Source organism: Taudactylus pleione, unplaced genomic scaffold (assembly GCF_031769625.1).
Source record: "Taudactylus pleione unplaced genomic scaffold, aTauple2 ptg000228l, whole genome shotgun sequence".
In the NCBI taxonomy this organism is placed as follows: Eukaryota; Metazoa; Chordata; class Amphibia; order Anura; family Myobatrachidae; genus Taudactylus; species Taudactylus pleione.
The window spans coordinates 1,177,544-1,195,213 of NW_028284630.1; the positions used below are offsets into that span (position 1 = coordinate 1,177,544).

General features: G+C 42.0%; 1 protein-coding gene across 2 annotated transcripts in view; it reads right to left on the reverse strand.

The window, feature by feature from the left end:
- DPYD (dihydropyrimidine dehydrogenase) overlaps nucleotides 1–17,670 on the reverse strand; it is a 1,460,234-nt gene that overhangs the window by 652,652 nt on the left and 789,912 nt on the right. For both annotated transcript variants that reach the window (XM_088479173.1, XM_088479172.1), the window contains exons 12-13: nucleotides 14,762–14,946; nucleotides 12,798–13,013 (exon numbers count right to left, since the gene is read on the reverse strand). In XM_088479173.1, coding sequence (XP_088335299.1) covers nucleotides 12,798–13,013; nucleotides 14,762–14,946 — 401 coding nt within the window. The remainder of the gene's footprint in view (nucleotides 1–12,797; nucleotides 13,014–14,761; nucleotides 14,947–17,670) is intronic.

Consider the following 17,670-nt stretch of genomic DNA (forward strand, 5'->3'; position numbering starts at 1 on the left):
CAACCTTAGGGTCTGGTCATAAGCCCCGATGGTCGCGATGGTGATCACCATCGCGACCATCAACCTGGTCGGTCGTTAAGCTGTGGGTGTTAACCCACAGCTTAACGATCGACAAGGAGGCGGCCGTTCAGGATGCAAGCGGCCGCCTTGATTCAGTGCGACCGCTTGCAACTAACGACAGTCTCTGAATGAGGTCCACAGTGCTTCTTACATTAACTCCGAGAGGAGAACAACAGACTCTATAGACTAAGAAGTTTAGTTCTATACACCAGTGTATCTTACTGGGCGAGTAGATGCACTGTTAGAGTGTGAGTGGTGAGGGGCTTTGGTAGCCTGGAACCTAATATGTGACTGGAGGTTTCATGGCGATTGAGAATAGTGTAAAAAGAATGGCTGTGGTCATGCACAGGACCGGGGGACCACTCCACCAAATGAGGGAAGGTAATATGGAGAATGACTGGGGATTATACCCTGTGCAAGGGGTTTGGGATGATTTGCTGTATTGGAGCCCTTTTTTTGCAAAGTGGAGGGAAGGGGTGGGGGGGGGGTTTAGTACTGTTTTGAAATATGTGAGAATCCCATCGCAAGAGGGGACTCTGCTATTTGGGAAACTGAACGGAAGGGGGGGTCTCTGTGTAGATGTTTGGGAAAACATGATCTTACAGTTATTATACTGTACATAGGAGGAATGTGCATTCTTTGTGGTTTATCTTTTCATTCTTATACATTAACTAGTATGAGAAACAGGAACAAATCAGTGGAATAATGTAAAATGAATAAGTATCTGCAGACTTATCCAGAGTGTGGAAAAATCCTTAAGTATCAGAATACTTAATTTAAGTTTGAGTATATTTAAGCACCCGAGTTTTATGTAGTCATTTGCTTGGGTAATCAGGGCCATAACTAGGGTAGAGCGACCTGTGCCATGGCACAGGGCACCGCAGGGCAGGGGGTGCTGTTTGGGCCTGTCAATTTTTTGTTATCATTTTCACCTGTAGCTTCCTCTTCTTTTATTCCCAGCATATCCTGGCTGCCCCAGGAGTACCCCTATCTCTTCTCTGGCCCTTTCCCATGAAGCCATGGCCCCTTTTCATGTGCACTATCTTATGTCCCTATTTAAAAAATGGGGGGGCACGAGCCAATGCTCTCTCTGGCATAGGCAGGGCTGGCTCTAGGGGTGTTCGACCAGTGTGGTCGAACAGGGGCGCCACCCATAGTGGGCGCACTCCTCCCCAACATCCCGATTTCAGCGGGATAGTACGCGCAGCAACCATTCACAGATGGAAGAGGGGTGAGGGAAGCCCAGCCAGTGACGGAGGGCTGGGCTTTACCCCCAGTCTAACGTTACTTGGAGGCATGCCATGTGAGCACGCCTCCAAATAACGTCACGTAGGGGCATGGCCTATGGTAATGAGAGCATGCCCCTATTTCGGTGAGACGCAGTGTACCGGGTCGGCACAGGATGTTCAGACCCCTGGAGCTGGCCCAGGGCACAGCACACCAAAAAGTCTAGTTATGGCTCTGTGGGTAATTAAGGGTTAATGATAACATTTAGGTCACTAGTTAGGGAATTATTCATATTAGCCAGCCTATACGTTTGGGCCATGAGTTAGACTATAACTAGACTGAAGAAGGATCCATGTTCCTTTTTCCAGTGTGAGTCCGATCCGTCCACCCGAATTATTGTGGTTTGAATGTGTTTTTTAAAATTTTCATTGGAATTGTTGGAGAGTTGTGCACTCCTGCACTGTCTCCATTCTGTCATACACTTTGGACTTTGGGCACTAGGACTGTGCAGACGCACTGAACTTAGCTCCTCTCAGGTGTTACCCATATATATATATATATATATATATTGTGACACAGTTAGGTTAGGGGGTCCCTCTCCTGGGTAGAGGACTCTTTCCTTTCACACACACACAGCAGCAGGGAAGCAGCACACCAGTCTGGATGCAAGTACAAGCTGGTCGGCACCAGTCTTTATTGTACAATGTCAGAAATAACATAAAGAAAACATAAGCATAAATCCTAGCCCTGTCGGGGCACTAACTTCACAGGTAGTTCCCTCACTACCAGAACCTGGCAGGGCCTAATGCCCTCACCAGCAACAAAAGCACAGCACAACACTTACAGTTAGGTTTTTCCAGTGTCTCTGAGCAAACTCCCTGTCTGCTCTCCCACGTGAGACAATCAGCCCTCAACACACTAGGCTTATATTGGCCACCCTGAGGTGGGAACCCAATCAAGCCTGTAACCAGGCTGCGAGAACCAAAACCTGGAGTGGCCGTGGGTGGAGCCCTCCCTCTCCTCTCACCCACAACCCCCAGGTCCCAAACCGGCTTTTCAAAAAGCCAAAACTCAAGCCTGCTACACTGCAGACTTTCTCCTGGAGGTTTAAAACACATAAGACAGGAATCTGGGATAAATGTCCCTGTCACAGACCACTTTACCAGTGATCCTATCACAATATATATATATATACCACTGTTACCCAAAGTATTACCATTACCACAAACATCGCTGTGTTACAGCTGTTACTGCTATTAACTCCTGCATTACCGCTGTATAATGCTGTTACCAATAGACCTGCAAATCTGCTTTATAACATTCGTGTGGCCTAACATCAACTTTCATATTATGCTTGACACCTATTATGGCCACCCAGGTCCCACCCAATTTGTTATATCAATAGGAATTGTCAATTCTGTGCTCTTTCTGACAGGGCCGGTGTAGCTAGGTGGAAAGCAGTGCTCTTTGGCAGCCTATTTGTGGTGCATAAGTGGTTGGGTGGCACTTCCCCTTTGAGAGCAGTGAGATTGGTCACCTGGTATCCATCTCAGGGAGAGACCAGTACTAGGCCAATTGGTGGGGAGATGTACTGCCCAATTCTGGTTGTGCTAGGGGTTATTTAAATGCTCCTATTGGGCTGTGGCTGAGGTCACACTGCTTTTTCTGCAACCATTCATATAACCAATTACAATTAAATGAATAAATTAGGCTATTATCTAAAATTTTCCAAAATACATGTGTCCGTGTGTTCGTTTCTATGTTTTAGTTAAGTTCAGGTTATAGGGAAGTAATAAAACCACTGGGTCACGGAATAAATCTTGCATCACTTGAAACTGTATGTGAGTACCAGCAGATTGTTTTCAGCATATCGACAACTTTTTTCAGAAAAAAGCAATGTGTGGGTGTATTGTAGGAACCAGACTCAAAGTTGTATATGGGTGCAGGGACCCATAGATAGGTCATTGATGGTCTAAGAGGTTTTACATGTGCTGTAGTCTTTAGTGGCAAGAGCAAGTTCCTGTAAACAAGACCGTCTTCCAGACCTGCATACTGAACAAGCTCATGATCATTAACTCTCACTATAAGCAGAAAAATCTATTCTGCTTCAGCCAAGTAGGAGACCTGAATTTGCACAGTAATTCATAAAACTATTGTGCAAAGCTGCAGTATGTAGAATACAATAATATAATAGTAAGAAAAAATATCTTTCAGCAGAAACGGTCCAATTTTCTACTGAGGAATCTTTGATTCATGGTCCTCAGGTACATTCTTATAAGTCAGACTATTAGGGGGAATGATTCTCTAATGGTATATTAGGAAGCTATAAATAATGCATATTATGTGCCTGCCATACAGAAACATATATACAGTAGCTGATACACATCTATTCGTGGATCAGTAAGTCATGCCTGCACTTAACAATGATCATACATTATTTCAGCTAATGTGGAGTCCAGCGCACCACACAATTTAATGACTAACCCTTTGTAAATAGACCTTCCATCCTCCATTTCACTCACTTAATTCCTTAATGCTGCACTATGTAAAATATAGCTGATTCAATGCTTTCCCAGTGTATAGATTTTTACCTTGCAATTAATTTTGCACATAATCATACTACTATTTTTTTGTAGTGGTTAAATGAGAAAAAAAAAAACGAAAGCCAGGTCTGCAGTAAAGTTAGCCTGTGCAATCACATCACCGAGTGCATTTAATGAAGGAACCTGTGCTGATTATTGAAAGTGACAGCCATACAAATCAATGCATGTCACCAGCAGAGTGAAACCAGATGTCTCTGATTAATCAAAATTACATGTTCACAAGAGAGGGGAAAAGAAAAAACATCCAAATAAAAGCAAACATTATGCTATCTAAACTAAACGCTCAGCTTAATCTGCATGGTTTCACAAATAAAGCACTTAATGTTCACTATATTTGACAGCCATGTTTTTTTAAACATCTGTAGCAAGAGCAGGTGTTGTAGTAAATATGGTCTAACAAAACTGTTATGCCACACATCCACTAAGCGACTAAGGAAAGACAGTAAGATTACAACATCGTAATCATACCATCGTTCCCCATCCTCTGCAGTGCCTACACTGAACGATTAGTCGTTTAGTGCAGGCACCCTCCATCGTCCCCGAACATGGCCAATCTGTCATGACTGGCATGTTCTGGCAATGATTGATGTCGGAAACGACCTCTGGTCATTTCCGACATTATAGTGCATGATTTGTGCATGATTAATGATTAATGAGCGATTGTACAATTCCGATGTCGTAATCGTGCAATCGCACATTAATATCGCCTAGTGGGTGTGCGCCTTTAGCATTAACTTGTATCTTTGATTTTGGGATTGATTACAAAATGGATAAAAAGTTGCTTGCCATTTGAACAATGTTTCAATTCTATTCAACGGATCACAAACCATAGGAAAAACAATATATGGTTCTAATGACGCAACAATTCCCACTATAGTCTCCCTTTAATGCCTCAACTAAAAATGTTAGCCTGTGTTTGTCTGAACACAGAGACACTCATTCTTTTAGGATTCTGTGTGTAGTATCTAATTAGTAACTGGTATTTTCTAACATAATCCATATATTTATACTGAAGGGTATTAAAACTGCAACACATTATGAGCAAATTAATGCCTATCATGTTTTTCTTCATTAGGATTCTATGGAAAGAAAATCTCATTAGTATGGAACTTGGGAAACCTGAGCTCTTTCAAGTCAATTCTTCTTAGTAAGTTAAACAATGGATTTAACTCTCTTCCTGGGCTGTAACAATTGATAATTCTAATGCGAAAAATTAATATGCAAACGGTAGAAAATGTCTTTTCCAACAGCCACTAACTTTCATTTATTTTCAAAGCAATTATTATTTATAGAGTGAATACGTGTACTTCGCTATTGTCTATAATTGAGGAATGTATGTATTGTGACAGAATGGCACAGTGCATAATTGCTTGTATTGTACCCACTGCTTAGGTTGATGTCTCAATGTGCAGAAAATTGTTCAAGTGCCCAGATGGCTTTGCCAATGTGCTTTTTGCTTTACATTTCTTTTTGTACTAGGTACATTCAGGTCAAAAAAATTCCATTCTGGTTTGGACCTTCCTTGAATAATGTTGATCCTTTCCTGATTTCGTAAAACTGCTCATATGATTGACATTGAGGTATTGATTATGAAAACAGACAACCCCAATGAGCTAATAGGGATGATTTTAGTTTAAGATCACTGGTTTGGCACGTCCATCCACCTAGAATATACAAACAACACATCTTTGGAAATAGGTGTCAATGCCACCTCTAAGATAAATTACTCTTGGGTGGTGCAAAGTAGGAGACACTTTTAAAGTTGCCTACTCTACACCCTTTGTACCTTACTTAAATATGTTCAGGAAAGACAATGACTGAATTTAGAGTTGCACTTACTGCAGTATTTCAAATAGGTCACTAATTATCTGGAACCACCTGAACCAACCAATCTGTCCATCAGTCCAGTTTGGATGTGTCCAGTCAAAAACATCCATATTAGCTTACAATGCTCAGGGCAACAGTACAAAGGTGTCACGATGGGAGGTTTTTGTGAACTCGGGCTGGGTTCAGGTGTTCTGCTGGAGAAAATACTGTATCCTGGAAACTTGATGGATTGATGAAGTTTCTTTGCATGTGGAAGTAAGCTGCAGATAGGGGTACTGGTGATAAGAATAGAAGGAAGACTCTGCAGGAACAGATTAAGCTTTAATGGTCTGAACCAAGGTTCATGTCTTGTAGCTTTTTGTGATTTCAGACCTTGATAGATTCTGAGCACTGACTAGTTTTTTGACCCAGATACAATATCTGATGCACCTTGGAGAACTTAGGTACAGTACCTGTCTAAACTGAGCGGGATCGGAGACGGACGTGGGCCATAATGGAATGGTACTGGACTTCTACCGATACGGACTGGATCCGGGCTGGAACTGAACTGGCCTGGTTCAGAACATGGCATGAGCTGGACTGAATCCTGACTTGGATAGAACCGAACTGGATTTGGACTTGGACTAAACCGGTCTGGTACTGAGCTTAGACTAAACCTGACTGGATCTGGACTTGGACTGAACCAGACTGGAACTGAACTTGGAATGAACTGGACTGGATCCAGACTTGGCTAAAACTGGATAGGTACAGGGTACCCGCTGGACCTGAATGGAACCAGGACTGGAAGCACCTTTCACAGGAGGGAACTTGGATAAATCTTTGAAGAGCACAGGTAGTCTGGACGCAGGCAGGGCTGTGGAAGACATTGCACTGACAATTAGCCTGTGCCCCAGGAAGTCCTTTTATAGGGCCTGCTATCCCCTTATTGGCTGGAAAAGTTAGGTGGCTGGATATTGCTACAGCATTGGCTGGAGCATGGTCAGCTGAGCAAGAGCAATATAGCGGCACCAATTCCCCGGTATTGGCAGGACCTTTGTGGCAGGAGATGATGGGGCATGCTATGCTACCCCCATCGAACTGTGGAAGGAAGCATAGGGATCTGGCTGCAGGAGGAGCAGATGGATGGCAGGAGCCCAGCACGCTGTGAAGGAAGCCCGACAGTGAGCATACAAATGCTGAGGGGTAGACGTTTGGAACTTTGGATGTCGCTTGTGACAAAAGGTAGACCAAGCAGTGCAAAGGTGATAACCTGGCCCTTACAGAGGTTCATAGAGGCCCGGGAAAACCCAAATTAAAAAACCCAAACTCTTTAAAAGAAAAAAAAAATTAAATGCATTTAAAATGTAGTTTAAATTGATTTTAATACTTGACTAAATTAAAATGTACAAATAAAATACTATATACAGGCACTGATGTACTGGAGATTTTAAATTAAAACTGCTTTTTCTAGCTTTTTCTCTGCAAATGCAGCAATTTAATTGGAAACCCTATATCTACCCCAGCAATCACACACACTTACTTCAGAATACACTGTCTTTCTGGCTGCGGCTCCTCCTTCTTGTGAGTCTGACGGCTGCTGCTCAGTTCGTGTAGCAGCGGCCGGTTCCACCCCAGGACAGCCTGTGCACCACCCTAGTTATGGCCCTGTTACCTAATTTATGCTATTTACCTGTAAAGCGTCCAGTTGTAAAAAAAATATATATTTTAAAATGTATTAATAAAAACAAAACCTGTTGAATCTATATAGGTATGAGCATTGTAATACTGAAAAATGAATTTACCTACCACGCCAATTCTGCAATTCCTCGAGTAAACGTTAAACATCAAACATTCCAGTTCAGTTTCCTAATAATAAAAAAACTATTCCCTTGCGAAGTTGCGACAAATCTCAAGAACAAGTGACGTTCTCATGTGTCTGTATGGATAGATGCACCATGCACAGAGAGAGCAATAAGCGCATTCACTGCTGCGCATTATGCCAATTTAACCAATGAACATGTTTAGGTGCAAGGTTTCCGGTGTTTTGAGCAGCACTGAGAGACCCGACGCAGGACCTCGGAGAGGTAACTTTCAGATAATATGTGTGCACGGTGTGTGGTGTGGACCCAGGTACCCGTGTGCACCCATTATAGATACGCAAACCAGATGCAGCAATATACATAGCAAAGTATGGATGGTACTCCGGATGTAAACAGTAAATAATGGAAGTCAACGTTTCAAAGGATCACCCTTTTTTTTATCAAGAACCTCTGAAACGTTGACTTCCACCGCTGCGTTGTCTGCATTATTTACTGTTTACATCCGGAGTGCCGTCCATACTTTGCTCTGTATATATATATGTGTGTGTATGTATATATATATATATATATATATATATATATATATATATATATATACAGGCACCTGGGTACACACACACACACAGTATATATAAATATAAAAAGTTGGAACACAATAACAATAATTTTAAGACCCTTCCTCAGGGAAATTTTCATCCTAGTCCCGTGTACCCCCCCCATAGTAGGGCCTGGTCACATTGTCACGTTTATAATGTATAGAAGTTATGCTTCACAATATTAATACCACTACTTCAGAAATGGCTCTGATGAATATTTGGTTATCACTAAGCCAGTGCCCACAACTCAGGTGATGCTGTACTAAGCCTGAAACACTAATCATTTTTGCAGTAAACTACTGTACACTGTACAGTGGTAGAGTTCTGTTGCACTACTTAGTAGAATAAGGCTGAATGATAAGTGGAAACAACCTTTGTACAGTATGGTCAACATTTTGTGCTGGTATTTCCTACAGTGGACATCCTGTGCTGGATTAATTCTAATGTTGAGGTCAGCACATTTTACGCTTATTGCAGCATCTAGCCATTTAGAGAGTTTATTTCTTAATTTGGGTTCTGCATATTTCACACTGGGTGCAGAAACAAAACTTGCAAAGGGATTTTACCAATGCAACTTGTCTATTTTCTGGCATTTGGGTTCAAATGGCTGATTGTCATTTGCTCCCATACATTACCAGATTTTCATTCCAACCAGCCAACTAGATGGATGATTGGAGAAAAGTTGGTCTGGTGTAAGGGAAGCAGCTTTTAAGCCATTCCAAAACATGATTGGGTCTTATTTCTCCACATATATATCCAACATACCAATGACCCACTTCTATTTTTGCAAGCGACTAAGGGCCTTCTAAAAGGTGAAATAATTTTTTTGTGAAACAGTACAAAAAGAACATTATGAAATCTCACCTAACGACTCAAACTGAGCTGACTGAGGCATTCCAAAATTTTAAATCCAATCCGACAATGGCCCAGTATGTTTTCCATCAGACAAGAAAAAAAATCTAATTTAACAATATAGTTCCCCAACATGCTGATAACCTAATTACTGCAGGTAAATTCCACTTTTATAACTTTGGGTATTTTACTAGGGGGATAGACTCCTGTAACCATTTCTGTACTCTGTGATGTTACAGGTACAGGGTTGGACTGGCCCACAGGGGTACAGGAGAAATCCCCAGTGGGTCCCACTGCCTAAGGGCCCACCCCCTCTTCAAGGTGTCAGGTTCCAGACCTCAAATTATACATTGTTACTCTATTAGATTATGATGGTGAGTTATCTGGTGGAGCAGTACCACTGATCAATATGGGTGATTGGTTCCTTTCTATAAAATCTACACCTATTGATTAGCCAAGCATTTTTGGGTGACTGGCCACACCCCCTCTGAAGGATAACCACACCCCTTAAGCATGGGCCCCTACCACTGCATTCCCTGTTGGGCCCTTCATGCCCCAGTCCGACACTGCACCTTGCATTATAAAGGAAATTATATAATTGCCATTATTTTTACAGCACACTTTATAGTCTATTTGTCACCACTTTGGAGAAAAAGAAAAACAGGCTTTTGGGACACCGTTAAACTACCCCAGATTTCCCAAACCTTTCCTATTATGAATGAGGAAGTTCTCAGGGTTGTCAAGAATATAAAGTCTATCAAAGCTCCCGTTCCTGATGACTTCAGAGGGTAGATTCACAAACTCCTAAAGTCACATATAGTGTCACCCCTAACAGGCCTTTTTAAGCAAATTACTTAGAATAAGATTATTCCACTTCACTTCAATGATGCCATTAGAAAGGTACCCCTTAAACCGGAGAGGAACCCATCCTACACCCCTCCCTGCCGGCTTTAAACATACTCATATCTTTGCTTGATGTGGATTATAAATTTTTTACTAAAATGATGGTGGAGAGGCTAAAAAGTATTCTGCCAAATATAATTCACAAGGACCAAACAGACTTTTTGTGGGGATGGCACTCTGTTACTAATGTCTGCAAACAGTTGGCGGAGATTCAGTCCACAGAGGTTTCTCAACAAGTGACACCACAACTGGTGATTTTGCTTGATGCAGAGAAAGATTTTGATCTTGTAACCTGGGAACACCTGTTTGTGACCCCCCCCCCCCCCCCCCCGGCGGTTTGCATTTTTTTGGCCTATATTGAGTCACTTCAGACTCTACATAGTTCTCCACTATATAAGGTACTAACAAATGGATTCCTCTCTTCCCCATATGTGATAGAGCAAGGAACAAGATAGGGATGCCTTCTATTCAATATGACCTTGAAGCCGCTAGCAATCGCATTGACACAAGACTGGCAAGATCATAATGTCTGGGTTGGTAAATGAAAACAAATTTGTGTTATTTGCAGATGACATGCTCCTCAGGGTTTCTGACCTCTGAACTTTCCATTCCAGTCATCCTTGACACCATTTGGATCATTTGCAAGCTATAAAAAGTATCATCTTAATAAATCTGAATTGTAGCCTCTCCCAAGAGCTGACATTATTCTTAATTTCCCAATTTTGTTTCCCAATTTCAAATATCTCTGGCCATGCTCAAATATTTAGAGGTCAGTATGCCTGTCCAATTAGGAAATGTGTTCAAGGTTAATTTCACCGCTATACTTACCCAAATTATAACAATCCATGACAAATGGCAACACCTGAATTATTCACATTGGGAGGAATGAAGTAATTAAAACTGTGATTTAATTCAGTCGCTGCCTCTTTAACTGAAACAATGGATGTTAATATTTACATGAGACTATTATCAATTTTAAATTTAACATTTACTTGTGGTAATAAACAAAAAAAATAAAATAATTTGGAGGCAGTGGTTTTCCTGATGTGCTGTCTGTCAATATTACAGCACTATTTCCCTATGTGCCTGATTGGCTTTTAAATCAAGATAATTTTACTGGTATATATTGGAAGAAGAACACTTTTTCCCATATTCACCAGCTGTACTCTTCCAGCCCAAAACACATGCTAACTAACCTACTCTTTCAAGATACCAATTAGGTGTGGTTAATACCATAAAAGCTACAGTATCAACAACAGTGGCAAACGCAGGATTTCTAGAGGGGGGTATCCAAATGCTTAATTTTAGAGTGAGTGTGGCCAGTCCATGAAGAGGGCAGAATTAGTAACCAGCTTTAATAAGGGTCATACAAAGTGTATTGCGTGTAATAATTCATGCATGATCACAGTAAGCCATTAGATATGTCAGTAGGCAATCCTGCCTGAGCTGAATGTATTTATCTTAGATGTGGGCACCGTTCTAGACTATTGGATCAAGTTCGGGAGCCTGGAGGAACAGAAGAAAAATCTAGCACTGCCCTGTACATATATGTACATATTGGGCTCTAAAGCAGTGCATCTCTAACAGTGCATGTTTTCCAGATCTTCTAGTTGGTGCACAGGTTTTTTTTACTAGCTAATACATGTTAAAAGATCCACAGGTGGTGCTATTTATTTCATTTGTGATACTGAGAAGAACATGCAGTACTAGTAACAATCTATTATATTACTATTTCTATTGTGGTCATGGTGTGGGCTGGGGAGGGGGGTTTCCAGGCAGACGGAAACCCCCCCCGCGTTTGCCTATGAACACACCACATAGATCACTATCTGGGGTAGCCCTAATTTTATCCTCATCTTGAAAACGCCTGGTTTGTAGAATAGTCACTTCTACATGTATGTACGGGTGCCAGCATTCCGACTGTTGTTATCATACTGTAACTACACCCCATATAAACAGGTGTCTATTGCTAGTCACTTCTCTGCTTTTCAAGACTCAGACCCACTTGACGTATTGCTCACCTTTTGCCTATTTAGAATTAGGTACTGTATACACTGTACAGTATATTCAGATCTTACCTGACCTGAGAGTGATGTGACTTGGGTTGGGGTGGGCTTAGCTGATAGATATCCCATCCATTACTAATTTTGACTCGTTGTACCATGATTGTACCAATAATACAGTCTGCAGAGCTACCAGAGATGCACCCTAGGGTGTTACACAGAGCTTACATTTCCCTATTACAATACAAAGACTATGGATGAAGGGGAGTCGGGTTGAGCCAAGGTGAATTTTGTTCATTGTATATGGAGTTGTGGAAAAATCTCTAAGTTGATACTAACTTTTATTATGTCCACTTTCCATTTACAACTCACAAAATTTCCTGGAAACACAAATTATGTCAGCAGTGGGCATCTGCTACTCCCCCCAGATTAGATACCATCCCAGTTGACCTATAGAATATGCTCTACATGTACAGGAGAGCTGCACTACCTGACTTGGAGTAGGGAGTCAAGACCTCTTATAAAAATGGGGGCTGTACATAAAATCTCTAGATGAGAAGGCTCAAGCTCCTTTAATGAAACCTTTTGAGCATACTTAGTGGTTTATGATCAGTGTTTTTCTTGACATCATTCCCCTGAAAGGGGCATTGCGGTCACTAGGCGCTGGTATCTATCTATCACTTCATTTTATTTTTTGTTGTTGTAAGTTGTGTCTGTTTATGTTTTAAATGTTTATAATTCTCATGCATCATGTTGTGGTCCCTCATTTTTGCTACTGTATGTACAAATATACTATTTTGGTTTAGTATGACCATTCTTGTACTCTGGTATCGTTATATTCCTTTTTGTTGATTTTTAGTTGTATCTTGTATGTCATTTGTTCATAAACCAATACAAATAGGGTTTTAAAAAAAATGTACGGCTTACCTTTTCCAAGGAAAACGTTTTTGTTAGGGCAAAGCCCCATCCTGCTTCAAAGGCTCTGCGGATCATTGGGGCACTTGTAGTTGGGGGAGCACTTGCAAGTCCAAAAGGATTTAGGAATTTCAATCCAGCCATTTCTACACTGATATCAACAGTATCAATCGGCGTGTAGAACAATGGCAACTCTGGATTTTCAGCAACAGACACTCCATGTAAATCCTGTTCATAAGAATTACAATTATTATGCATACCACTGAATGTAAAATCGGATATTGCTAAAACCAATAAGTTATCATGCCTAATGTTACTGGGTTAATTGTCTATAAAATCGGATTAAACATTTGGCGCAATTGCATAACGTTTATAAAGTCTGTATATTATAGCTTCTGCCACCAGGGAGCAATAATTAATTAATTATCATAATTGACTTTCACCTCACTGGATTATTCACACTAAGAAATCTGCACAAAGTCATTAGACATTATCTAAGGCTAAATTAATACTGCCACATATCTTTGAAGGAAAAAATAAGGTCTATGCAATTTGTCTGAGCTGAAAGTATATTACAGCATTGTAAAAATATTAACAAGTCAATGATAATAATATTGATGTATTAGTACATTGAATACATTCATAATGAATAGCCTACATACACTTAGGCCGCCTGTGTCTCTCCAGCTAAAATATATTTCAACAGGGATGGCTTAGAAGAGTAGGTGGCAGGGTTGACTTTAGAGAGGGGGTGGCCCGTGTGCATGCCGCGTCGCGGGCTCCCTCCTCTCACCCCGGCAGCCGACTCACGTGGCTGGCCGGCCACCAAAGAATCAGTAGACTCTGGACACTGGAGTGTTCCCAGAGTCTACTGCGCATGCACAGATCGCCAGGGAAATGGTGCAGCCGTCAGTTTCCCGGTGATTTCCTCACAGGCGGCCGCGGTGGCCATTTTTCGGCGTATTGATCAGTGCTGAGAGACCCGACGCGGGACCTTGGAGAGGTAAGTTTTAGATAATATGGATGCAGGGTGTGCAGTGTGGGCCCTCCCTGGATAGCCAAGGTCAAAACCAGAATACCAAGTACAGTACCAGGGAGCAGATGAAATCGGGTCATTGACAAAGCCAAGGTCAGGAACAAGCAATAAAGTCACAAACTAACTCTGGAGTAAGGTTTGGGAGCCTATGCTCTGGCACAGGAATGCTCCCAGGGACTTCCTTTTAGGAAGGGCTTGAATCTAGTCGCCTCCTGTGAGGTCACTAGGGAAGTGCCTGGCCCTTTAAATCTATTTCAGGTTGGCGCACACACCCGCAGGAAGCCGCAGCCATTTGCAATATGCCATCTGGGGCAGGAGGATCATACAGCAGTGGGCGCCAGGGACTCCCCACCCGCTGCCCTGCCACAGACCAGTGCCGCTGGACCTGGTAAGTGCGTGCTGGTGTTCGGTGCGCTGTGACACATACATTGCATGTGCAGGTCTTCAGGGAAATGGTGCAATTTTCCCAGTGATTCTGCAGCATCTTGAATACGCACTGGGTACTGCAGGACATCCGGGTGCTGGTGGTCCTGCTCCCTATGCACAACATCATGATGGCATGCGCAAAGCAGGCGCTGTGAAGCCCTGTTGTGGCCATGGTATCACAAATGGGCACATGGTGTGCTGTGTGGGCACCCATTATAGATGTATTTGAACTACTAATATAATAGACTTTCAGTTTCACTACATGCACGAACTAGCTAGCTAGGTCATGCAAGTGCACATTCCCATGAAAAAGCGGAATGAAAAGCTGGCTAGAATTTAAAGGTAAATTACAACTATAACTTTTTTTATCATCATGTTAATCAGCACATAAAGATTATATGCCTGAGGATAGTGGTTACAGTTTTCAGTAACTATCCTCATTTTGAGTTCTTTAGAGTAATAAATTGAGGAATGCTCTGTATGTAACATTATTAAGAACAATGTCATACAGTACCTGTATAAATTTGTGAATGTACCAAGATGCTTGTTTGCCATCATTAACAGATTCAACAGTAGTATTAGCCAATCCAGCAATGTCACCTCCAGCAAAGACTCCTGGTTCACTGGTTTGCATTGTCTCTGTGTTTACATCAGGTAAACCCCATTTGTTAAACTTGATCGGTTTCATAGCTTCAATAACTGGAAAAAATAATATAAAAATATACATAATGTAACAGAGTGTAGGTTGTTGAAAGAGAAACCTAAATCCGCTGGTTGATGGTTGAACAGTTTGCAGTTAATTGTCAATGAAATTACCCATTGTTGGGACAAAAAGTTAATATTAAAAATATGACTATTATTAAATTATTCCTACATGGCACATATCTTTGTCAATAATTTTTCCACACCTAGAATGCATTCAAGTTTTTTTTCCAGCAAACCCAGAGTTAACGTAATGCAACAAGCAACCGCAAAGAGTAATGTCTTCATGCTCCTTTTGTAGTCAGTTTAGCATACTGTACCTGTGTCACTTGGTTGTATGGCACCAGGCTTGTAGTAATTATAGAATTAGCAAGTGGGTGTGATAACAGTGTAAATACACAAAAAACATGACTGTCTATTCAGTAATAAAAGAATTATGAATCTCTGCTTCATATTTCTGTATTTGGAAAAAACTGGTTATCCAGTCAGGTTCCAATACAAGAACTATATAAAGGGTATGCACACGGTCGGACTGGCTACCTGGCAATTCTGGCAAACGGCAGAAGTGTGGATGGCCTGATGGGCAGGCCGAGCAGCTCCATCTCCCAGTGCTTTGCTCAGCTGGCATGCTTAGACAGGTGTTAAACAAGGCCTTCGTTATGCCCCCCGTGATTAGTGGTCACACCCTATCATGTGTGGCCATGCCCCCTTTTACCATGCACTTTTTATCCCCAGTCCACCCCGGGTGTGCATTATAACTATATATAGTGTAAGTGTAATCAGTCCATGAAGAGGGTATAATTAGCACTTAACCAGCTATAGCCAGCCTCATACAAAGTGTATGTCATAATTCTGACATATACTGGGCCAGCGATCATGGTAAGTCCTTAATTGTGAAAGTAGGGAGATCCTGTCTGAGCTAAATGATTATTTTTTAGATGTGGGCACCATTCCAGAGCATTAGAACAAGTCTGTGAGCCAGGAGCAGGGGTAGAAGAACCTAGCACTGCCATGAACATAATATATGTACACATTGGTCTCCTTATACACTGGATAATGTTTGTTCAACAGTATTAATAATTAACCCCATAGATGGTCTATAGCGATACTGAGGCGATCTTTAAAACATGCAGCCCTAGTATAATTGTATTATATACTATTGCTCTTTGGTCATGGGAGCTGGGGAGGAGGTCTCAAGCATACTTACATACTTTTGAAAAAGGTTTTCAGGGAGATTGTGAAAGCAACACCTATGAGCACAGCATTGAAGTGGACGTGTACTGCTACATCCGAGAAACGTGTCATAAAATTGATTTACATTCAAATGTAAGTGAACCCCAAAGCAGCTAGAAAGAACTAGTTGGTGATGGAAACACACTGATACTTTTCAGAAAATGCATGTAGCCATTGTGCCTTATAACCAATGCAGGAAAGTGATGCTAATGAGCCCATTTGAATGTAATATATATATATATATATATATATATATATATATATATACTGTATATACACACAGTCAGGTGCATAAATATTGGGACATTGACAGAATTTTCAGATTTTGGCCTCTATTCACCACCACAATGGCTTTGAAATGAAACAAACAAGATGTGCTTTAACTGCAGACTTTCAGATTTCATTTGAGGGTAATTACATCCAAATCAGGTGAACGGTGTAGGAATTACAACGGTTTCTATATGTGCATCCCACTTTTTAAAGGGCCAAAAGTAGGGGTGAGCGGGTTCAGATTTCTGAAATCCGAACCCCCCCGAGCCCCCCCGATCTGAGTCCGATCCGAGTCAGGCTAGACTTTTCCCGCCTAACTCGGATCTGAAATCGAGGCAAAACGTCATCATCCCGCCTTCCGAGTCTCGCGGGTTTTGGATCCTATATAAGGTACCCGCGTCGGCGCCATTTTCTCACTCGGCTGTGGACAGTGAAGAGGGAGGGTGGGAGTTAGGGCTGTGTAGTGTAGTGTAGTGTAGTGCTGCTGTTGTCCACTACTTCAAAGTCCATAGGGGCTGGCTGTGTTGTGCTGTGCTGCTGTTGCTAATAGGGGCTGTGTCCACTACTTCAAAGTCCATAGGGGCTGGCTGGACTGTGTTGTGCAGTCAGTTCTCCATAGGGGCTGTGTCCACTCCAAAGTCCTGTGCAGTGTCCCAGTCCTAAAGGGGTGCTGTAGTGTTGTCCAGGGGGTGCTCTGTCCATCAGGGGTGCTCCCCCCAAGCGCTAAAAAAATAATATATTTTCTGTGTTTGTGCATTGTGTGCGCAGTAGCCGCACGTGCATCAACAAAATAGTGCCAAGCGTGCGCCTGTGTAATAAGTAAAGGGCCGGCTGGCTTGACCGTTGAAGGGTGCTGTAACCCCCGAAAGTACACTCCAGTCCAATCCAAAAAAAAATTTATTTTCTGTGTTTGTGAATTGTGTGCGCAGTAGCCGCACGTGCATCAACAAAGTAGTGCCAAGCGTGCGCCTGTGTCATAAGTAAAGGGCCGGCTGGCTTGACCGTTAAAGGGTGCTGTAACCCCCGAAAGTACACTCCAATCCAAACCAAAAAAAAAATATTTTCTGTGTTTGTGAATTGTGTGCGCAGTAGCCGCACGTGCATCAACAAAGTAGTGCCAAGCGTGCGCCTGTGTCATAAGTAAAGGGCCGGCTGGCTTGACCGTTAAAGGGTGCTGTAACCCCCGAAAGTACACTCCAGTCCAATCCAAAAAAAAAA